Source organism: Salvelinus alpinus, chromosome 9 (genome assembly GCF_045679555.1).
Source record: "Salvelinus alpinus chromosome 9, SLU_Salpinus.1, whole genome shotgun sequence".
Classification (NCBI taxonomy): Eukaryota; Metazoa; Chordata; class Actinopteri; order Salmoniformes; family Salmonidae; genus Salvelinus; species Salvelinus alpinus.
The window spans coordinates 4,039,859-4,064,377 of NC_092094.1; the positions used below are offsets into that span (position 1 = coordinate 4,039,859).

Genomic DNA, 24,519 nt, shown 5'->3' on the forward strand with positions numbered 1-24,519 from the left:
TTAACTCGGGTGGGAATCCCCCCCCCCCCCCCCCCCCCTAGCTGTCTAACACCTATACTCTCCTACTATACAGCTGTCAACAACAGCTGCCTATGTAAACCGTACTTTATGAAGGGACCTACAGTTATAACCACACTGGACCTTGTATCCAGTCATACTATAATAAAATGTCCCAACAAGTTTTACGATGTCATATCCCATATCATTATACTAGTTATGTCAATGTCATTTCAATGTTTGTTATGGGTGTGGAGGTGGCGGTAAAAAACACCAAGGCCTCGTTGTTTTGGTGAGCTTCCGAGTGGCGCGGCGGTCTAAGGCACTGCTTCTCAGTGCAAGAGGCCTCACTATAGTACCTGGTTCGAATCCAGGCTGTATCACATCTGGCTGTGATTGGGAGTCCCATAGGGCGGCGCACAATTGGCCCAGCGTCGTCGGCGTTTGGCCGGAGTAGACTGTCGTTGTAAATAAGAATTTGTTCTTAACTGACTTGCCTGGTTAAATTAAAAATGTAATTTTTTTTTAAATGTCAGGTCCTGTTGTCTTTAAATTTGATCAGGCTTTGGTGTGCGGTTTAATGACTGTCAGATTTTCCCTCTCTTGTTTTCTAGAACACGGCGGATCTTCAACAATGAAGTACCATACCTTCAACCCAGGGTTCAGCTCCAAGTCCTACGCCTACACAGCCTCCAGACCTGTCATGGTGAGTTGTAGTCCTACGCCTACACAGCCTCCACACCTGTCATGGTGAGTTGTAGTCCTACGCCTACACAGCCTCCACACCTGTCATGGTGAGTGGTAGTCCTACGCCTACACAGCCTCCACACCTGTCATGGTGAGTGGTAGTCCTGTCTTTGGTCATCGCCAAATAAAGAGATAGAGTCATTATAGACACTATCTGTTTACATGAACACGTGGACAGTATACTCTGTGACTGCCCTCTGCAGCTCCCTGTAAATACACAGTGGGATGATTTCACAGTGCAGTGTGCCAGAGCCAGTGAGCTAGGTCTTCTCTGTACGTGTGGTATTTCACAGCAGCTCTGCACCAATCTCTCCAGGACCTTAAGTCCACCCTACAGATTCCTCTACATCTCACAGTCAGAATGATTCCACCCTCCAGATTCCTCCACATCTCACAGTCAGAATGATTCCACCCTCCAGATTCCTCCACATCTCACAGTCAGAATGATTCCACCCTCCAGATTCCTCTACATCTCACAGTCATAATGATTCCACCCTCCAGATTCCTCTACATCTCACAGTCAGAATGATTCCACCCTCCAGATTCCTCTACATCTCACAGTCAGAATGATTCCACCCTCCAGATTCCTCTACATCTCACAGTCAGAATGATTCCACCCTCCAGATTCCTCCACATCTCACAGTCATAATGATTCCACCCTCCAGATTCCTCCACATCTCACAGTCATAATGATTCCACCCTCCAGATTCCTCTACATCTCACAGTCATAATGATTCCACCCTCCAGATTCCTCTACATCTCACAGTCAGAATGTGTCCACCCTCCAGATTCCTCTACATCTCACAGTCAGAATGTGTCCACCCTCCAGATTCCTCCACATCTCACAGTCATAATGATTCCACCCTCCAGATTCCTCCACATCTCACAGTCAGAATGTGTCCACCTCATGTTAGCATAGCAAATGTCATTAGACTATGACACCATTACACAATGACATTGTGGAATGAACTTTCATTGATATGTTCATTGATTTAATGAATGTAATATTTTTCCAGACGTATATTGTGTTTTTGTAATAGATTCAGCAAATATCCAGTAGATTATTTAAGTACATCATTCAGATGACAGGGTAATATAGCATCAACATAAAGAATTCCATTAGTGGCCTTGTTGACTGTAAAAGAAAATCGAAACCCTAACAATTTCCCATGACTTTACAATTAGCCTTGCGCAATGTAGGTACAGACTTTCATTTGTGTCAACCACTCCCTTTTATGACAGTGACTTATTGCATTTACAGAATCTAATAAGGATTCAACAAGCCTTTGTTCCATCGTGCCCCTAAGCTTTCGGGGGGTTGTGTCTCGGGGGGTTGTGTCTCGGGGGGTTGGTTAAACATCTTCTTCTTTATTCTTCTTCTCCTCCCATCCTTCTCCTCCTTCCTCATCTTCTCCTCCTCTTCCTCTTCCCTTCCACCTCCTCCTTCCTCCCCTCCTCTTTTTCCCCTCATATTCCTCCTCCTCTGTCCCCCAGACACCCAATGTGTCTCACTACTCAGGCGGTTTCTCCTCCCACTCGGCGGTGGACCTGGGAGGTGGTCAGAGGGTCACCATGGGAGGTGGAGGAAGAGGAGGAGGTGGTGGAAGAGGAGGAGGTGGAGGTGGAGGAGGAGGTGGAGGGTACATGTACCAAGATGACATGCGCACAGGAGGGGGTTCCCTAGGAGGAGGGGGCTACCAGGTAACATTTTAAGGATTCACTTTATTTTAATGATGTATTGTATTTTAATGATTTATTGTATTTTAATGATTTACTGTATTTTAATGATTTATTGTATTTTTATTATTTACTGTATTTTAATGATTTACTGTATTTTAATGATTTACTGTATTTGAATAATTTACTGTAGTTTTATTATTTACTGTATTTTAGTGATTTACTGTATTTTAATGATTTATTGTATTTTAAAGATTTACTGTAGTTTTATTATTTACTGTATTTTAATGGTTTATTGTATTTTAATAATGTATTGTATTCTGTGTACTGTATAAATCTATGTGTACTGAATCTATACCACATAACAAATATATTTTAATGATTCATTATAATTACTTTACTATATATATTACATTAAATGTAAATGTATATATACAGTATTTAGTATACAGTAATAATTGCTTTAATTAGTGTGTCTACAGTAATATACTGTAAATTCCATGGCGCTGGTTTATTTATGTTTTGTTCTACAGGTAGGAGGGGTCTACCGGGGAGGAGGAGGGGGCAACATGAGGGGCCAACAGATCCGGACGATGAGCCGTGTCCCTGGGCCAGACCCAGAGACCTCTCTGCGCGCCATGAGGCTCCAGAACCTGCCTGCACAGGTATAGTAATTTATATATTATGTTTTGTGTGTGTATTGTGTGAACGTCAACGTTTTTTCTTGCAAGTGTTGTTCTATGTATCTGTATTGTTGATGTCTTTCTACCTGGATGGATGGTGATCTGGATTGATGATGATCTGGGTTGATGATGATCTGGGTTGATGATGATCTGGATTGATGTGGATGTTGATGATGAACTGGATTGATGATGATCTGGATTGATGTTGATGTTGATGATGAACTGGATTGATGTGAATGTTGATGATGAACTGGATTGATGTGAATGTTGATGATGATGATCTGGATTGATGTGGATGTTGATGATGAACTGGATTGATGATGATCTGGTTTGATGATGATCTGGATTGATGTGGATGTTGACGATGATCTGGATTGATGATGATCTGGAATGATGATGATCTGGTTTGATGATGATCTGGATTGATGTGGATGTTGACGATGATCTGGTTTGATGATGATCTGGTTTGATGATGATCTGGATTGATGATGATCTGGTTTGATGATGATCTGGATTGATGATGATCTGGTTTGATGTGGATGTTGACGATGATCTGGATTGATGATGATCTGGATTGATGTGGATGTTGACGATGATCTGGATTGATGTTGATGTTGATGATGAACTGGATTGATGTGAATGTTGATGATGATCTGGATTGATGTTGATGTTGATGATGAACTGGATTGATGTGAATGTTGATGATGATGATCTGGATTGATGTGGATGTCGATGATGATGATCTGGATTGATGTGGATGTTGATGATGAACTGGATTGATGATGATCTGGTTTGATGATGAACTGGATTGATGTGGATGTTGATGATGATCTGGATTGATGATGATCTGGATTGATGATGATCTGGATTGATGATGATCTGGATTGATGTGGATGTTGATGATGATCTGGGTTGATGATGATCTGGATTGATGATGATCTGGCTTGATGTGGATGTTGATGATGATGCACCAAGACAAATTCCTTTGTTCCTGTTCCAGTTCATTGCTTGGCAACAACACTTCCTGATTCTGTTTCTGATTCTTGTTCTCAGCCGTCTCCGGTGGCAGCCTGGGTGGCCGCTGACGTCAGCGATGGCTGCAGCCTGGCCTCAGACCGCGATGCCACCTTCAGCCGACAGCAGTCTGTCTACAGCACTGTTAGCGGAGGAGCCTACAGCTCTGGGACACAAATGAGACAGGCAGGAGGAGGAGGGTCCATGGTACCCATGAGGCGATCACTGAGCGGGACACTAGCCCAGAGCGGAGGAGGGGAGATGATGGTTGGTGGAGCCCTACCGGAATTTTGACACGAGATTAACACATTCCGTTTGCATGGCATGTGAAATGACTCGATAACCTGTTTCTTATACAATTGAAATGTGTTTAGGAACAAACAATGCACTCCTAACTAGCTTTACATGCTGACCACACCGCTCGCGTCGCAAAATAAATGTACGCATACATGTCATCCACGAGCGTCTGCGTCGCTAGGCGCTAAAATACAACTTGGTTCTTTGTCAAAAGCAAAGACAGGCTTAAAATACATTTTTAAAGTGTCACAGTACAACCTTCTTCACAGTAAAAAAAACAAACATTTTATTTTATAACGATTGTATTTCCAACAGATGTTTTTTAAATACGTATGTTTCTAAACATCCGGTAGGGAGGAGAGGAGATGATGGCGGTCCAGCAGCAGCATTCCTTTAAAGGACCAGCGTTCCGCACCATCAGCAGGATCAACAACAGGAACAACAGGATGTCCATGGGCTCCATGTCTGGAGCTTCTACCTTCCCTCCCCCCGGGGGAAACAGCAGCGTCGGTGGGGGGGATGGAGGAGGTGGGTTCGTGATGGGCCAGGTGAGGGTAAACAATATGTTACATTTCATTTCATTTTTTTTTTAAAGTCATTTAGCAGACGCTCTTATCCAGAGCGACTTACAAATTGGAAAGTTCATACATATTCATCCTGGTCCCCCCGTGGGGAATGAACCCACAACCCTGGCGTTGCAAGCGCCATGCTCTACCAACTGAGCCACACGGGACCATTTGCATCATTTGCATGTAAATGTATTTTGTGAGGTCAACATACAGAACCCACTATAATAACACAATATTTATTTAACCTGGCAAGTCAGTTAAGAACAAATTCTTATTTACAATGATGGCCTACCAGGGAACAGTGGGGTTAACTGCCTTGTTCAGGGGGCAGAACGACAGATTTTTTTTACCTTGTCGGTTCGGGGATTCGATCTTCTAACCTTTCGGTTACTAGTCCAACGGTCTAACCACTAGGCTACCTACCGCCGCAATATAACAATACAGCCTAATGCAACAGAACAACACTGGGAGGTGAGCCCTCTGTATATCCACATAACCCATGATCCATGATGGGCTGGGCCTAATCTGAGAAGTATTCTTAGCCACTGTTACACTATCACTATTTTACCTGCCGTGGTGTTTTTATGTTGCAATACTATTATTAGCTATTATAATTCAAATCTATAATTGTTATTCATATTATAATTTTGTATTTTTATTATTATGTATTATTTGTAGGTGTCGTCGGGGTCTCAGGGGAATATGATGATGATGCGGCAACAGAGACAGACCTCTCTTCCCAGGACCATGTCTGTCAAGAGCATTCACAGTGTCGGGAAGGGCATGGATATCTACGACGATCAGGTGGACATGACTGGCAGCATGGGCAACCTCAGCGGGTAAGACATGACTGGCAGCATGGGGGCAACCTCAGTGGGTAAGACATGACTGGCAGCATGGGGGCAACCTCAGTGGGTAAGACATGACTGGAAGCATGGGGGCAACCTCAGTGGGTAAGACATGACTGGCAGCATGGGGGCAACCTCAGTGGGTAAGACATGACTGGCAGCATGGGGGCAACCTCAGTGGGTAAGACATGACTGGCAGCATGGGGGCAACCTCAGTGGGTAAGACATGACTGGCAGCATGGGGGAAACCTCAGTGGGTAAGACATGACTGGCAGCATGGGAAACCTCAGTGGGTAAAACATGACTGGCAGCATGGGAAACCTCAATGGGTAAGACATGACTGGAAGCATGGGGAACCTCAATGGGTAAGACATGACTGGCAGCATGGGCAAACCTCAGCGGGTAAGACATGACTGGCAGCATGGGGGCAGCCTCAATGGGTAAGACATGACTGGCAGCATGGGGGCAACCTCAATGGGTAAGACATGACTGGCAGCATGGGGGAAACCTCAGTGGGTAAGACATGACTGGCAGCATGGGAAACCTCAATGGGTAAGACATGACTGGCAGCATGGGAAACCTCAATGGGTAAGACATGACTGGCAGCATGGGAAACCTCAGTGGGTAAGACATGACTGGCAGCATGGGGGAAACCTCAATGGGTAAGACATGACTGGCAGCATGGGAAACCTCAATGGGTAAGACATGACTGGCAGCATGGGGGCAACCTCAGTGGGTAAGACATGACTGGCAGCATGGGGGCAACCTCAATGGGTAAGACATGACTGGCAGCTTGGCAAACCTCAGTGGGTAAGACATGACTGGCAGCATGGGGGAAACCTCAATGGGTAAGACATGACTGGCAGCATGGGAAACCTCAGTGGGTAAGACATGACTGGCAGCATGGGGGAAACCTCAGTGGGTAAGACATGACTGGCAGCATGGGGGAAACCTCAATGGGTAAGACATGACTGGAAGCATGGGGGCAACCTCAGTGGGTAAGACATGACTGGAAGCATGGGGGCAACCTCAGTGGGTAAGACATGACTGGAAGCATGGGGGCAACCTCAGTGGGTAAGACATGACTGGCAGCATGGGGGCAACCTCAGACATGACTGGCAGCATGGGAAACCTCAGTGGGTAAGACATGACTGGCAGCATGGGAAACCTCAGCGGGTAAGACATGACTGGCAGCATGGGAAACCTCAGACATGACTGGCAGCATGGGAAACCTCAGTGGGTAAGACATGACTGGCAGCATGGGAAACCTCAGCTGGGTGTAGTACATGAGGATCAATCTGCAGTGCCCCTGGGTGTAGTACATGAGGATCAATCTGCAGTGCCCCTGGGTGTAGTGCATGAGGGTCAATCTGCAGTGCCCCTGGGTGTAGTACATGAGGGTCAATCTGCAGTGCCCCTGGGTGTAGTACATGAGGATCAATCTGCATTGCCCCTGGGTGTAGTACATGAGGATCAATCTGCATTGCCCCTGGGTGTAGTACATGAGGATCAATCTGCAGTGCCCCTGGGTGTAGTACATGAGGGTCAATCTGCAGTGCCCCTGGGTGTATGTTGTACTGTAATAATATAAATCACATGTTATTGGTCACATGTTATTGGTCACATGTTATTGTTTACATGTTACTGGTCACATGCCTAATACAATAGGTGTAGACTTTACTGTGAAATGCCTACTTACGAGCCCTTTCCCAACAATGCAGAGTTAAAAGTCAGAACAATTAGCATCAAATAAAAAAGGAAATTATAACACAATAAAATAACAAAAATGAGGCTATATACAAAGTATTACGGTACATAGTCAATGTGGAGGCTATATACAAGTTATTACGGTACAGAGTCAATGTGGAGGCTATATACAAGGTATTACGGTACAGAGTCATTGTGGAGGCTATATACAAGGAATACCGGTACTGAGTCAATGTGCAGGGGTACAGGGTAATTGAGGTAATATTTACATGTAGGTAGAGGTAAAAGTGACCAGTCAATCAGGATAGATAATAAACAGAGTAGCAGCAGTGTTGGTAGTTGAGGTAATATTTACATGTAGGTAGAGGTAACAGAGTAGCAGCAGTGTTGGTAGTTGAGGTAATATAATTTAGGTAGAGGTAACAGAGTAGCAGCAGTGTTGGTAGTTGAGGTAATATAATTTAGGTAGAGGTAACAGAGTAGCAGCAGTGTTGGTAGTTGAGGTAATATAATTTAGGTAGAGGTAACAGAGTAGCAGCAGTGTTGGTAGTTGAGGTAATATAATTTAGGTAGAGGTAACAGAGTAGCAGCAGTGTTGGTAGTTGAGGTAATATAATTTAGGTAGAGGTAACAGAGTAGCAGCAGTGTATGTGAAGAGTGTGAAAAAGTGTGAAAGTGTTTCTATGTGTGACTCTTTCCCAATAGCTATGGATTCTGAGATGACTCCCGTATTGTTCCCTTAGTGGCAGGACTGGTTTTGGGTGTGGTACCCACAGCAGTTTCAGGCTGCTGTCACACACAAACAGCTGACGCCTAGCGGTTAGCACAGCAGATGGGAGAAAAAAAACAGTGTGCTACCTCAAGATGAGTTACCATTCACACAGGCACATAATTATACCATGGCAGTGGAACCTGTGAGTCATGTTGGCCTGGCTGGGCAAGTATTACCTCAGTTTACCTAATTAGACACCAGGGTTGAGTATTCCCCTTGTTTGCCTAATCAGATACCAGGGTTGAGTATTCCCCTTGTTTGCCTAATCAGATACCAGGGTTGAGTATTCCCCTTGTTTGCCTAATTAGACACCAGGGTTGAGTATTCCCCTTGTTTGCCTAATCAGATACCAGGGTTGAGTTTTACCTCAGTTTGCCTCATATCAGCGTACTTCCTTTGAATGTAATTGACCACAACCCTGTCATACACAGAGGGCCAGTTTCCCGGACACAGGACAAAAAGCTAAATCAATGGTGATTCTCAATTGAGTAGCCTATGTTTTTCATACCAGGACTAGGCTTGTCTTGATAAACTACATGACCAAAAGTATGTGGACACCTGCTCGTCAAACATCTCATTCCAAAATCATGGGCATTAATGTGGAACTGGTCCCCCCTTTGCTGCTATAACAGCCTCCACGCTTCAGGGAAGGCATTAATATGGAGTTGGTCCCCTCTTTGCTGCTATAACAGCCTCCACTCTTCAGGGAAGGCATTAATATGGAGTTGGTCCCCCCCTTTGCTGCTATAACAGCCTCCACTCTTCAGGGAAGGCATTAATATGGAGTTGGTCCCCCCTTTGCTGCTATAACAGCCTCCACTCTTCTGGGAAGGCTTTAATATGGAGTTGGTCCCCCCTTTGCTGCTATAACAGCCTCCACTCTTCAGGGAAGGCATTAATATGGAGTTGGTCCCCCCTTCGCTGCTATAACAGCCTCCACTCTTCTGGGAAGGTTTTCCACTAGATGTTGGAACATTGCTGCAGGGGGACTTGCTTCCATTCAGCCACAAGAGTATTAGTGAGGTCGGGCTCTGATGTTAGATAATTAGGCCTGGCTCGCAGGTGGCTTTCATTCATTCTGATCCACGATAGATACACGTTATAGCGGGCTTTTTTAAACGAGCCGACATCTGCAGCGTTTACCTTAAATGAACGCGGTAAACATTGCCTTTTAAAAGCTGCGTTGTCCACCATCGTGATCAGATTGAATCGCCGGGCCATAATGATTGATTGCTCTCTTTGTGATTGGACAGGATTAATAACTTGGACATGGACACGGCGGTGACGTACCTGAAAGAGGGCGATGCTGACATGCAGGTTCTGGGAGCAGCTTATATCCAACACGAATGCTACAACAACAACGATGCCAAGAACGAGGTAATAAAGGAGTTCACCCTTTTTTGTCTGGTTCTCAGATGGTACCCTATTCCCTTTATAGTGCACTACTTTGAACCAGGATCCATACGGAATAGGTTGTCCATTTGGGATCCATAGGGAATAGGTTGTCCATCTGGGATCCATAGGGAATAGGTTGTCCATCTGGGACCCATAGGGAATAGGTTTTCCATCTGGGATCCATAGGGAATAGGTTGTCCATCTGGGATCCATAGGGAATAGGTTGTCCATTTGGGACCTTAATGGGGAATAGGTTGTCCATCTGGGACCTTAATGGGGAATAGGTTGTCCATTTGGGACCGATAAGGAATAGGTTGTCCATCTGGGATCCATAGGGAATAGGTTGTCCATCTGGGATCCATAAGGAATAGGTTTTCCATCTGGGATCCATAGGGAATAGGTTGTCCACAGGTTGTCCATCTGGGATCCATAGGGAATAGTTTTTCCATCTGGGATCCATAAGGAATAGGTTGTCCATCTGGGATCCATAGGGAATAGGTTGTCCATCTGGGATCCATAGGGAATAAGTTGTCCATCTGGGATCCATAGGGAATAGGTTGTCCATCTGGGATCCATAAGGAATAGGTTGTCCATCTGGGATCCATAGGGAATAGGTTTTCCATCTGGGATCCATAGGGAATAGGTTGTCCATCTGGGATCCATAGGGAATAGGTTTTACATCTGGGATCCATAGGGAATAGGTTGTCCATCTGGGATCCATAGGGAATAGGTTGTCCATCTGGGATCCATAGGGAATAGGTTTTCCATCTGGGATCCATAGGGAATAGGTTGTCCACAGGTTGTCCATTAATCTGTTTTGTTAAACCTGGTTTGCTGTTTATTTGAGCAAAATGAGATGGGAATGGCTCTATATAATACCGTACGCTTTCTTGAATTTGTTCTGGATTAGCGGATTGTGAAAAGACCCCTGGTGGCATGTCTGGTGGGGTAAGTGTGTGTGTGTCAGAGCTGTGTGTAAATTGACTATGCAAACAATTTGGGATTTTCAACAGATGAATGTTTCTTATAAAAAGAAGAAGTGATTCAGTGATGTTTCCCATGTCTGATGTGGAAAAGACTACTAACTGACTAACCCTCAGACATACATCCCAGTCGGTGTGGTACAGTATTCCTTAGCAGAATATAAGGGACATACTGTACATTCTTTAATAGTGGCGAAGTTGTTAATTGCATAAGAACACACGTTGGCGTGCTCCAGGTGTATCTACACATTGGCGTGCTCCAGGTGTATCAACACATTGGCGTGCTCCAGGTGTATCAACACATTGGCGTGCTCCAGGTGTATCTACAGATTGGCGTGCTCCAGGTGTATCAACACATTGGCGTGCTCCAGGTGTATCAACACATTGGCATGCTCCAGGTGTATCTACACATTGGCGTGCTCCAGGTGTATCAACACATTGGCGTGCTCCAGGTGTATCTACACATTGGCGTGCTCCAGGTGTATCTACACATTGGCGTGCTCCAGGTGTATCTACACATTGGCGTGCTCCAGGTGTATCAACACATTGGCGTGCTCCAGGTGTATCAACACATTGGCGTGCTCCAGGTGTATCTACACATTGGCGTGCTCCAGGTGTATCAACACATTGGCGTGCTCCAGGTGTATCTACACATTGGCGTGCTCCAGGTGTATCTACACATTGGCGTGCTCCAGGTGTATCTACACATTGGCGTGCTCCAGGTGTATCTACACATTGGCGTGCTCCAGGTGTATCAACACATTGGCGTGCTCCAGGTGTATCAACACATTGGCGTGCTCCAGGTGTATCAACACATTGGCGTGCTCCAGGTGTATCAACACATTGGCGTGCTCCAGGTGTATCTACACATTGGCGTGCTCCAGGTGTATCAACACATTGGCGTGCTCCAGGTGTATCAACACATTGGCGTGCTCCAGGTGTATCAACACATTGGCGTGCTCCAGGTGTATCAACACATTGGCGTGCTCCAGGTGTATCTACCCATTGGCGTGCTCCAGGTGTATCTACACATTGGCGTGCTCCAGGTGTATCAACACATTGGCGTGCTCCAGGTGTATCTACACATTGGCGTGCTCCAGGTGTATCAACACATTGGCGTGCTCCAGGTGTATCAACTGGCAATCTTGGCGTAGCTGCTTATTATAAAAGTCTCAACTTTGATTTATGTCACAGTTCAGCAGGCGTTCATGTGATCTTAGTAATTATAAAAGAATGTGGTCTTGTTGAAGTGACAGACACAATGTTGTTCCAAGCAGGTATGTAGTAGGTTGTCACAGACAGGTATCTTGTAGGACAACCCTGGTCCTGGAGTGCTGCCGGAAGCCCAGGTGTGTAGAATTTAGGTAATCACTGAACTGATCCATTAGCTCAGTTTGGTCAGGTGTGGTGCCTAGTTGGAACACGATCCTACAGTACCCCAGGAACAGGGTTGACTAGTCCTGTTGTAGGAACTTCTGTTCTGTGAACTAGCAGCATTACAGATAGTTATTTATGTATCCTCTTGTTGGAGGGGTAACAGGGTTCACTAAGGAGGAGTTTCAGCCAGTCCCAATGACATCTATACCCCTTCCCTTTGGTCTTCACCTCTCCAGACCTGTAAAAACATTGATTGGTTGGGGCCAAGGGGAAGGGGAGTGAATGACTACCGTACGGTTGAGTCTGAACCTTACAAAGTTGTCCCTCTCTCTTTCTCTCTCTCTCTCTCTCTTGCATCACTAGGTGCGGCAATATAAGGCCATCCCGGAGCTGGTGAGGCTATTCAACAGTGAGAACCAGGAGGTGGCTCGCTACGCCACAGGGGCTATGAGGAACGCCATCTATGAGAACATGGACAACAAGATGTCCCTCATCGAGGAGGGAGGAATTCCACAGCTCATAAATGCTCTGAAGGAGAATGATGATGAGCTACGCAAGAACATCACAGGTCAGGACATTTTAAATGTTTGTCGTTTAGCAGACTGTGTGATGTGTGCTGTCTTGGGGGGTTGAGAACGGAGCGGAAGACACATGTCCATTGTTTGCTGTAACATATGGACAACAAAGTCATATAGTATTGTATCCAGTGAAACTTCCAGTTAGTACATTCATCTCTAAGGTAGCCAGGTAAGATACGCTGACAGGCCGTTGTTGGAAAAGAGAACGTGTTCGGCCTCCCGAGTGGTGCCGTGGTCTAAGGCACTGCACCGCAGTGCTAGTTTCGAGTTCAGGCTCTGTCGCAGCCGGCCGCGCCCGGGAGACACATGGGGCGGCGCACAATTGGCCCAGCGTCGTCCGGGTTAGGGGAGGGTTTTTGCCGGCAGGGATGTTCTTGTCCCATCGCGCTCTAGCGACTCCTGTGGCGGGCCGGGCACAGTGCACGCTGACACGGTCGCCAGGTGTACGGTGTTTCCTCCGCCTCATTGGTGTGGTTAAGTGGGCATTGTATCAAGAAGCAGTGTGGCTTGGTTGGGTTGTTTTTTGGGAGGACGCACGTCTCTCGACCTTTGCCTTTCCAGAGTCCATACGTGAGTTGCAGCAATGAGACAAGACTCTAACTACCAATTGGATACCACGAAATTGAGGAGAAAAAGGGGTAACAAAAAGTAAAAGAAGAGAATATGTTCTCTCTCATTAACGTACTTGGTTAAAAAACTTTACGTGAAATAACAGGTATGAGAGCCCTGTCTGTCACTCACACCATGGCCTCTCAATAGAGTTGACTCCATAGAAATAGAATGAGTAGAACTGGCATTCACATCCGAGTCAACGTTCTGTGATGGCTGGACTGGCGGCCATGTTGAATTTCTGAGATCTGAGGGCTTTTTCTCTGCTCTAGTTAACGTCCCTGCCTCTCTGTAGTCTTATCTTAACCTTTCCATCCTCCTGTCTAGACCGGTAGCAGGCTGAGGGTTAAACTGAAGCTCTCTATTGGAATCAAAGGAAACTCCTCAACACCTAGCTTTCTACAACAGATTCTGGGGTTAAGTGAGCCCGTCAGCCCCTATAAGGAATGTTTGGGTTGCGGCGTAGGGGCGAGGGAGTGGAGAGCTGAGAACCCGTTACCCTTTATGGGATCTGAATAATACACACCCAGGAAAAGTGTGTGTGTGTGTGTGTGTGTGTGTGTGTGTGTGTGTGTGTGTGTGTGTGTGTGTGTGTGTGTGTGTGTGTGTGTGTGTGTGTGTGTGTGTGTGTGTGTGTGTGTGTGTGTGTGTGTGTGTGTGTGTGTGTGTGTGTGTGTGTGTGTGGTACAGAGTGTATAGGAAGGAGGGAGTTGTCTCCACCTGCAGTGTTCTCTCTCTGCCACACCCTGTATGACTCACAGTCCTTTCACTCAAGCTGTTAGAACACAATCACTGTCTGGACCTCTACACATTCAGGTTGTTGGTACACAGCCAAGGAGAACTGCTGTAGAGGAGAGAGAGAGAGAAAGACAGGCTGTAATGACTGCTTGGTTAGTTCCTATGAGACTGGTCATAGTGGTAACACAATAGACATGTTTTTGCTAGTTGATGTTGTCAGCAAAATACATATTTACCTGATTTTTTTAAATTAAGACACCAGTTGACCAGTAAACGTAGATGACCAGTTTACAACCAGAAAAAGTATGTTATGAAGATGCAATTTACCCGCTGAGAATCATGCTTTCTATGATGTGTTTGTGAACCACCCTGGGGCCACTTTACTGAGTGTGTCTCTCTGGGTTTTCTGTCAGGTATTCTGTGGAACCTGTCATCCAAGGACAACCTGAAGGAGAAACTGGCCAAGGAGACGCTCGCTGAGCTCACAGAGATCATTCTGATCCCGCTCTCAGGAAGTGGAGACTCTGAGGTCATCCAGCAGAGCCCCTCTGAGGTCGACATCTTCTACAACACCACCGGATGTCTCAGGTACAGCACACTATAGTACACTATAGGGTAGTACAGTATAATACACTATAGTACACTATAGGGTAGTACAGTATAATACACTATAGTACACTATAGGGTAGTACAGTATAATACACTATAGTACACTATAAGGCAGTACAGTATAATACACTATAGTACACTATAGGGTAGTACAGTATAGTACACTATAGGGTAGTACACTATAGTACACTATAGGGTAGTACAGTATAGTACACTATAGGATAGTACAGTATAGTACACTATAGGGTAGTACAGTATAATACACTATAGTACACTATAGGGTAGTACACTATAGTACACTATAGGGTAGTACACTATAGTACACTATAGGGTAGTACAGTATAATACACTATAGTACACTATAGTATAGTACAGTATAATACACTATAGTACACTATAGGATAGTACAGTATAATACACTATAGTACACTATAGGGTAGTACAGTATAATACACTATAGTACACTATAGGATAGTACAGTTTAGTACACTATAGGGTAGTACAGTATAATACACTATAGTACACTATAGTACAGTCCACTATAGTACAGTATAGGATAGTATAGTACAGTATAATACACTATAGTACACTATGGGGTAGTACAGTATAATACACTATAGTACACTATGGGGTAGTACAGTATAATACACTATAGTACACTATAGGGTAGTACAGTATAATACACTATAGTACACTATAGGGTAGTACAGTATAATACACTATAGTACACTATAAGGCAGTACAGTATAATACACTATAGTACACTATAGGATAGTACAGTATAATACACTATAGTACACTATAGGGTAGTACACTATAGTACACTATAGGGTAGTACAGTATAGTACACTATAGGATAGTACAGTATAGTACACTATAGGGTAGTACAGTATAATACACTATAGTACACTATAGGGTAGTACACTATAGTACACTATAGGGTAGTACACTATAGTACACTATAGGGTAGTACAGTATAATACCCTATAGTACACTATAGTATAGTACAGTATAATACACTATAGTACACTATAGGATAGTACAGTATAATACACTATAGTACACTATAGGGTAGTACAGTATAATACACTATAGTACACTATAGGATAGTACAGTTTAGTACACTATAGGGTAGTACAGTATAATACACTATAGTACACTATAGTACAGTCCACTATAGTACAGTATAGGATAGTATAGTACAGTATAATACACTATAGTACACTATAGGATAGTACAGTATAATACACTATAGTACACTATAGGGTAGTACAGTATAATACACTATAGTACACTATAGGGTAGTACAGTATAGTACACTATAGTACACTATAGGATAGTACAGTATAATACACTATAGTACACTATAGGATAGTACAGTATAGTACAGTATAGCACATTATAATACACTATCGTGCACTACACTATAGTACACCATAGTACAGTACACTATAGGGTAGTACATTATAGTACACTATAGGGTAGTACAGTATAATACACTATAGTACACTATAGGGTAGTACAGTATAATACACTATAGTACACTATAGGGTAGTACAGTATAATACACTATAGTACACTATAGGGTAGTACAGTATAATACACTATAGTACACTATAGGATAGTACAGTATAATACACTATAGTACACTATAAGGCAGTACAGTATAATACACTATAGTACACTATAGGATAGTACAGTATAATACACTATAGTACACTATAGGGTAGTACAGTATAGTACACTATAGTACACTATGGGGTAGTACAGTATAATACACTATAGTACACTATAGGGTAGTACAGTATAATACACTATAGTACACTATAAGGCAGTACAGTATAATACACTATAGTACACTATAGGATAGTACAGTATAATACACTATAGTACACTATAGGGTAGTACAGTATAGTACACTATAGGGTAGTACACTATAGTACACTATAGGGTAGTACAGTATAGTACACTATAGGATAGTACAGTATATTACACTATAGGGTAGTACAGTATAATACACTATAGTACACTATAGGGTAGTACACTATAGTACACTATAGGGTAGTACACTATAGTACACTATAGGGTAGTACAGTATAATACACTATAGTACACTATAGTATAGTACAGTATAATACACTATAGTACACTATAGGATAGTACAGTATAATACACTATAGGGTAGTACACTATAGTACACTATAGGGTAGTACAGTATAATACACTATAGTACACTATAGTATAGTACAGTATAATACACTATAGTACACTATAGGATAGTACAGTATAATACACTATAGGGTAGTACAGTATAATACACTATAGTACACTATAGGATAGTACAGTATAGTACACTATAGGGTAGTACAGTATAATACACTATAGTACACTATAGTACAGTCCACTATAGTACACTATAGGATAGTACAGTATAGTACACTATAGGGTAGTACAGTATAATACACTATAGTACACTATAGTACAGTCCACTATAGTACAGTATAGGATAGTATAGTACAGTATAATACACTATAGTACACTATAGGATAGTACAGTATAATACACTATAGTACACTATAGGGTAGTACAGTATAATACACTATAGTACACTATAGGGTAGTACAGTATAGTACACTATAGGATAGTACAGTATAATACACTATAGTACACTATAGGATAGTACAGTATAGTACAGTATAGCACATTATAATACACTATCGTGCACTACACTATAGTACACCATAGTACAGTACACTATAGGGTAGTACAGTATAGTACACTATAGTACACTATAGGGTAGTACAGTATAATACACTATAGTACACTATAGGGTAGTACAGTATAATACACTATAGTACACTATAGGGTAGTACAGTATAATACACTATAGTACACTATAGGGTAGTACAGTATAATACACTATAGTACACTATAGGATAGTACAGTATAGTACAGTATAATACACTATAGTACACTATAGGATAGTACAGTATAGTACAGTATAGTACATTATAATACACTATCGTCCACTACACTATAGTACACTATAGTACAGTACACTATAGTACAGTATAGGATAGTACAGTATAGTACAGTATAATACAGTATAGTACACTATAGGATGGTGCAGTATAGTACATTATCGTACACTACAGTATAGTGCACTATAGTACACTATAGTGCAGTATAGTACAGTATTATAAACTATACTACGGTGTAATACACTATAGTATAGTACAGTGGAATACACTATAGTATAGTACGGTGTAGTACACTATAGTATAGTACAGTGTAGTACACTATAGTACAGTGTAGTACACTCTAGTACACTATAGTACAGTGTAATACACTATAGTACAGTAAAATAAACTATAGTACAGTGTAATACACTATAGTATAGTACAGTGTAGTGCACTATAGTGCAGTGTAGTACACCGTAGTACACAATAGTACACTATAGTACAGTATAGTACACTATAGTACAGTATAGTACACTATAGTACAGTATAGTACAGTACACTATAGTACAGTATAGTACCCTATATAGTTCACTGCAGTATAGTACACTATAGTACAGTATAGTACACTATAGTACAGTATAGTACACTATAGTACACTTTCTGTTATTCTTGTTGTTCTACTTCTTCACATTATTTTTCGGGTAAGGACACTGTTCTCACCTGCACTATAGAGTTCCATGTCAGCTCTGATTTATGTTTGACTATCCCGTCTCTAACCTGTCCCCAGGAACCTGAGCTCAGTGAATGAGAAGACCAGAAGGCAGATGCGGGAGACCAACGGTCTGGTGGATGCCCTGGTAGGATACGTCCAGGCCTCAGTACAGGATGGCAAGGTGGAGGACAAGGTGAGGCCAAGCACATTGTAGAATAATCATTTCCATTATTGATTGGATATATAAAGTGCCTTTCCAGATGCTCAAAGCACTTTGCAATGAAAGGGGAAACTCACCTCAACCAACAATGTCCTGGGTGATGAACCAAACCCCTCACCACACATCAGAAGCCAGAGGAAACTCTGGTGGAGGTCCGTAGCGGTCCTGACGTGCAAATCGGTCGTCCGACCTGGGTATAGGGGCGAAAGACTAATCGAACCATCTAGTAGCTGGTTCCCTCCGAAGTTTCCCTCAGGATAGCTGGACCTTGACTATGGACCTAATCATTTTTCTGTGTGTTTCCAGGGTGTGGAGAACACTTTATGTGTCCTGAGGAACCTCTCCTACCAACTGTACAGTGAGATCCCGCCCTCAGCCCTGCTACGTCTGGAAGGACCAACCAGAGGCCAAGAAACCAGCAGGAGCGAAGCCATTGGTTGCTTTACCCCTCAGAGCAAGAAAGTCAAAGATGTATGTATCTCACTGTCAATCGTCTTATAGTCTTCTTGTCCTCCTTCTCCCGTCGTCGTCGTCGTCGTTGTTCTTTGTTTTTGTTCTTCTGTCAGTTTATCAGTTGAACCTTAATTGTCCTAGTGGTATTCAGAATGATCCTGTCCGTGTGAAAATGGAACTCCTTTATCACATTGACCCCCCTTTCCCTTCGTTCAGAGGAAGAACCAGGACATGGCCACGTTCACGGAGGTGGCCCGCGTACCCAAGGGTCTGGAGTGGCTGTGGCACCCCCAGGTGGTGGGGCTGTATAACAGCGTGCTGCAGGGCTGTGAGGTCAACTCCACCACCCGCGAGGCTGCAGCCGGGGCTCTGCAGAACATCACCGCAGGCGACAAGAGGGTGAGTGTTGAGATCTGTCCATGCCAATGGGTAAGACATGACTGGCAGCATGGAAAACCTCAATGGGTAAGACATGATTCAGCAGACAGAGCGAGATGTGATTGGGGTACAACGTACAGTAACTTAAGTAGGTTGGGAACACTGTCCTACGCTCTTAGAAAATAAGCTGTCCCCTTAGGAGAACCCTTTGAAGAACCCCTTTTGGTTCCAGGTAAAACACATTTGGGTTCCATGTAGAACCCTTTCCACAGAAGATTCTACATGGGAACCCAATAGGGTTCTACCTGGAACCAAAGGACGTTCTCCTATGGGGACAGCCAAAGAACACTTTTTTCTGAAAGTGTAGAATGACCTCTCTCTCTCTGTCTCAAGAGAGGGAGCAGCTCCAAGTTAGATCACTCACATTGATCAGGTGTATAACTCTGTCCAGAAACAAGCCCTATCCCAGACACTTGTGGGGATCTGAGGATTTGAGCAATCCTAAGGGGGTAGGGGTTGTTTATGGACAAGGCCAAATACAGCATTTAAAGTGTTCTTGACTTGGACGTACCTTTCAATGAATCTCTCCATCTCCTTCCTCAGTGGGCGGAGGTGCTGAGTCATGTGGCTCTGGAGCAGGAGAGAATGCTTCCTGTGATGTTGGACAAACTGAGGACCAATAATGACCTGGAGCTGAAATCCCTCACCGGCTTCCTCAGAAACCTGTCACGCCATGCCAAGGACAAGAACGCCATGGGTCAGTACCGTAGACAAAATACGTGTGTACGCAGTAGTACCTTTGACCTTTGACCCACTTCAATACAAAAGTATGGGGAAATTGGTTGCGGCATACGGTTTCTTTTTAAAAACATGACATCATGAGAACAGCAGACCTCAGCAGAAATCAGACTTTCATGGATATTAGGGATTGATTTCATGGCAATGTGAGATTTGCATTACACATGTGGAACACAAAGTTACAATTTGTCCTTGAATGACATATAAGCGAAACCAGATGGAGGGGGGGGGGGGGAACCCATTTATTTCATGCCAGAGCAAGAACCAACAACAACAACTAAAGGGTCGACCAATAAAACGTTCCTCTCTCCAGCCACAAAGGTAGTGAACAACCTGGTGTCCGAACTGCCTGCTGACGGTCAGCAGAAAGAGCCGTCCAGCGACGTGGTGGTCAACATCTGTGGAACGTTGAACAACCTGGTGACCTCCAGCTCCATCGCAGCCCGGGACATCGCCTTCTTCGACGGGCTGCAGAAACTAGTGGCCATTAAGAACTCCCACGACAGCAGGTATGGAATGGGAGGAATATTGGTAGCAGTGTTTCTGCTGGTATTTAACCTGATGTTTAATAGAAACGGGTGGCCATTAAGAACTCATGGAAAACAAGAACGCAGTACACTCGTGCTCCCAGGTGATATTTATTTATAACAACGTTTCAACCCTTAGGTCATCAGGCATCCACATCCCAGGTGGGGGTCCTATATCTAGGGGCAGTACTCAGTGACATCACATCCAGGCTCTGACGTAGCCGGCCGCGACCGGGAGACGCACAATTGGCCCTGCGTCGTCCGGGTTAGGGGAGGGGTTTGGCCGGCAGGGATGTTTTTGTCCCATCGCGCACTAGCAACTCCTGTGGCGGGCACGTTGACACGGTCACCAGGTATACGGTGTTTCCTCCGACACATTGGTGCGGCTGGCTTCTGGGTTAAGCGGGCATTGTGTCAAGAAGCAGTGCGGCTTGGCTGGGTTGTGGTTCGGAGGACGCACGTCACTCGACCTTCGCCTCTCCCGAGTCCGTACGGGAGTTGCAGCGATAGGACAAAACTGTAACTACCAATTGGATACGACGAAATTGGGGAGAAAAAGGGGTTTTAAAAAAAACTCCCACGACAGCAGGTAGCAGTGTTTCTGCTGGTATTTAACCTGATGTGTAATAGAAACGGGTGGCCATTAAGAACTCCCATGACAGCAGGTATATGGAAAATGAGTAGGAATGTTGTGACAAAAGATTTTACTGACCACGTGATTTGACCAGGAAATGTCCAGGGTTCGAGTGTGAATGGTAATAGTGAAGGCGAGAGTGGACAGCCCTGTCTCGTTCTGCAACAGCGAGGACTTAGACTTGTTAGTATGCATACAGGCTCTCGGCTATACTAGTGCCTCGAGTTTTTCCTGGTCAGTTATTATAAGTGACAGCCATTCAGATGGCCACTTCCTCACTACTGGTCCCCATAGTGACAGTGTTTCCAAGAGGAGTGGATACTTAATACAATTTGCATACTGTATACCACCTTTCAGACAATGTGGTAACACATTTCCCTAGCATTTACCCAGCCCTGTATGTCTGTCCCTGCTCCAAGCACACAGATGTAGTATTATGAGGCCATGACTGAAATGGGAATAATATCCTTCTCTTCTAATGCTCCTTGGTCTTGGAACAAGTTGCAAAATACTTTAAAACTGGAGGAGAGGGAATCACTTGCTGAGTAAATCTCTGATATATGATAATGTTGTTGACCATTGTGATTTTTTATGTTTTGTCTTGCTGACATCTTGCCAGGTCCCCCTCCAAAAATAGTACTTTTTCCCCTAGTTAAATTAAGGTTAAATAAAAGGTAAAATAAAAATATATGAGTAGAAACAATTCAGACATACCTAATTTCACTGCCATGATAAGGATGCTATAGGAACATGTCTACTTGATCAGCCCAGGTTATATTTACTGTCCCCCAGTGTATTGATTGGTAGCAGCTATATAATATTAACTGTCCCCCAGTGTATTGATTGGTAGCAGCTATATAATATTAACTGTCCCCCAGTGTATTGATTGGTAGCAGCTATATAATATTAACTGTCCCCCAGTGTATTGATTGGTAGCAGCTATATAATATTTACTGTCCCCCAGTGTATTGATTGGTAGCAGCTATATAATATTTACTGTCCCCCAGTGTATTGATTGGTAGCAGCTATATAATATTGACTGTCCCCCAGTGTATTGATTGGTAGCAGCTATATAATATTAACTGTCCCCCAGTGTATTGATTGGTAGCAGCTATATAATATTAACTGTCCCCCAGTGTATTGATTGGTAGCAGCTATATAATATTAACTGTCCCCCAGTGTATTGATTGGTAGCAGCTATATAATATTTACTGTCCCCCAGTGTATTGATTGGTAGCAGCTATATAATATTGACTGTCCCCCAGTGTATTGATTGGTAGCAGCTATATAATATTTACTGTCCCCCAGTGTATTGATTGGTAGCAGTTATATAATATTTACTGTCCCTGGTGTATGGATTGTGTAAATATTACAGTTAAGTATTAGTTACTGGGAACTAAGTTTTGTCTTGTGTCTTGAAGAACAGTCAAACTGAAAGTCTTCAACAAAAAGTCAAACTGCTAGTTTTTAACCTGGTCTTCATGTTGTCTCTCTTGTAACCCTGCTAGTTTTTAACCTGGTCTTCATGTTGTCTCTCTTGTAGTCCTGCTAGTTTTTAACCTGGTCTCTATGTTATCTCTCTTGTAACCCTGCTAGTTTTTAACCTGGTCTTTATGTTGTCTCTCTTGTAGCCCTGCTAGTTTTTAACCTGGTCTTCATGTTGTCTCTCTTGTAGCCCTGCTAGTTTTTAACCTGGTCTTTATGTTGTCTCTCTTGAAGCCCTGCTAGTTTTTAACCTGGTCTTTATGTTCTCTCTCTTGAAGCCCTGCTAGTTTTTAACCTGGTCTTCATGTTGTCTCTCTTGTAGCCCTGCTAGTTTTTAACCTGGTCTTCATGTTGTCTCTCTTGAAGCACTGCTAGTTTTTAACCTGGTCTTCATGTTGTCTCTCTTGTAGTCCTGCTAGTTTTTAACCTGGTCTTCATGTTGTCTCTCTTGTAGTCCTGCTAGTTTTTAACCTGGTCTTTATGTTGTCTCTCTTGAAGCCCTGCTAGTTTTTAACCTGGTCTTTATGTTGTCTCTCTTGTCGCCCTGCTAGTTTTTAACCTGGTCTTCATGTTGTCTCTCTTGAAGCCCTGCTAGTTTTTAACCTGGTCTTCATGTTGTCTCTCTTGTAGTCCTGCTAGTTTTTAACCTGGTCTTCATGTTGTCTCTCTTGTAGTCCTGCTAGTTTTTAACCTGGTCTTTATGTTGTCTCTCTTGAAGCCCTGCTAGTTTTTAACCTGGTCTTCATGTTGTCTCTCTTGAAGCCCTGCTAGTTTTGAACCTGGTCTTCATGCTGTCTCTCTTGTCGCCCTGCTAGTTTTTAACCTGGTCTTCATGTTGTCTCTCTTGTAGTCCTGCTAGTTCTTAACCTGGTCTTCATGTTGTCTCTCTTGTAGTCCTGGGAAGCTGAAAGCATCCAAAGCAGCAGCAACAGTCCTCTGCAACATGTTCCAATACAAGAAGCTGCACAAGGACTACAAACAGGTGAGAAACACCTCTGGAGAATGGTAGAGAGGAGGATCATAGACTACTACGATATGTATACTGTATATGTTCTGTGTTCCAAACAGGACATTATTTGTCTTTTTACCTAAACATGCAAAAACCATTAGATAGAATTGATAGCAAGCAGTACACTGGGTTAGTCAGATTTTATTAAATATAACAGAACAGATGACCTAGAATGACATTCACTCTCGTAGGATGGGTTGCCAAAAATAACTAACTGAAAGCCACATCCACGAATATGACTAGATTGAGGTATACAGTATGTCACTGTGCTTCTATGGCTATATGCACCAATGCTCTGACTATTTTATTTGTTAATTTAGCAAATAAGACAGCTTTATTATTTACTTATTAGTCAACGCAACTAAATTTCAGCTTTCATTAGCTTTAAAACAGCAACATTTTCTCTCAACCTCATGGCAAAATGTGTAGAATAGCATGAGATGAGCTTTAAAACAGCAACATTTTCTCTCAGGCTCATGGCAAAATGTGTAGAATAGCATACGATTAGCTTTAAAACAGCAACATTTTCTCTCAGGCTCATGGCAAAATGTGTAGAATAGCATGAGATTAGCTTTAAAACAGCAACATTTTCTCTCACGCTCATGGCAAAATGTGTAGAATAGCATAAGATTAGCTTTAAAACAGCAACATTTTCTCTCAGGCTCATGGCAAAATGTGTAGAATAGCATGAGATTAGCTTTAAAACAGCAACTTTTTCTTTCAGGCTCATGGCAAAATGTGTA

At 43.3% G+C, this 24,519-nt stretch overlaps 1 protein-coding gene across 1 annotated transcript in view; it reads left to right on the forward strand.

The window, feature by feature from the left end:
- LOC139584106 (plakophilin-3-like) overlaps positions 1 to 24,519 on the forward strand; it is a 41,097-nt gene that overhangs the window by 11,166 nt on the left and 5,412 nt on the right. The window contains exons 2-16 of the mRNA XM_071415613.1: positions 612 to 703; positions 2,239 to 2,445; positions 2,955 to 3,086; positions 4,158 to 4,385; positions 4,769 to 4,963; positions 5,663 to 5,823; positions 9,565 to 9,688; positions 12,430 to 12,634; positions 14,405 to 14,579; positions 18,348 to 18,465; positions 18,799 to 18,963; positions 19,162 to 19,344; positions 19,927 to 20,080; positions 20,435 to 20,630; positions 23,662 to 23,749. Coding sequence (XP_071271714.1) covers positions 612 to 703; positions 2,239 to 2,445; positions 2,955 to 3,086; positions 4,158 to 4,385; positions 4,769 to 4,963; positions 5,663 to 5,823; positions 9,565 to 9,688; positions 12,430 to 12,634; positions 14,405 to 14,579; positions 18,348 to 18,465; positions 18,799 to 18,963; positions 19,162 to 19,344; positions 19,927 to 20,080; positions 20,435 to 20,630; positions 23,662 to 23,749 — 2,423 coding nt within the window. The remainder of the gene's footprint in view (positions 1 to 611; positions 704 to 2,238; positions 2,446 to 2,954; positions 3,087 to 4,157; positions 4,386 to 4,768; positions 4,964 to 5,662; positions 5,824 to 9,564; positions 9,689 to 12,429; positions 12,635 to 14,404; positions 14,580 to 18,347; positions 18,466 to 18,798; positions 18,964 to 19,161; positions 19,345 to 19,926; positions 20,081 to 20,434; positions 20,631 to 23,661; positions 23,750 to 24,519) is intronic.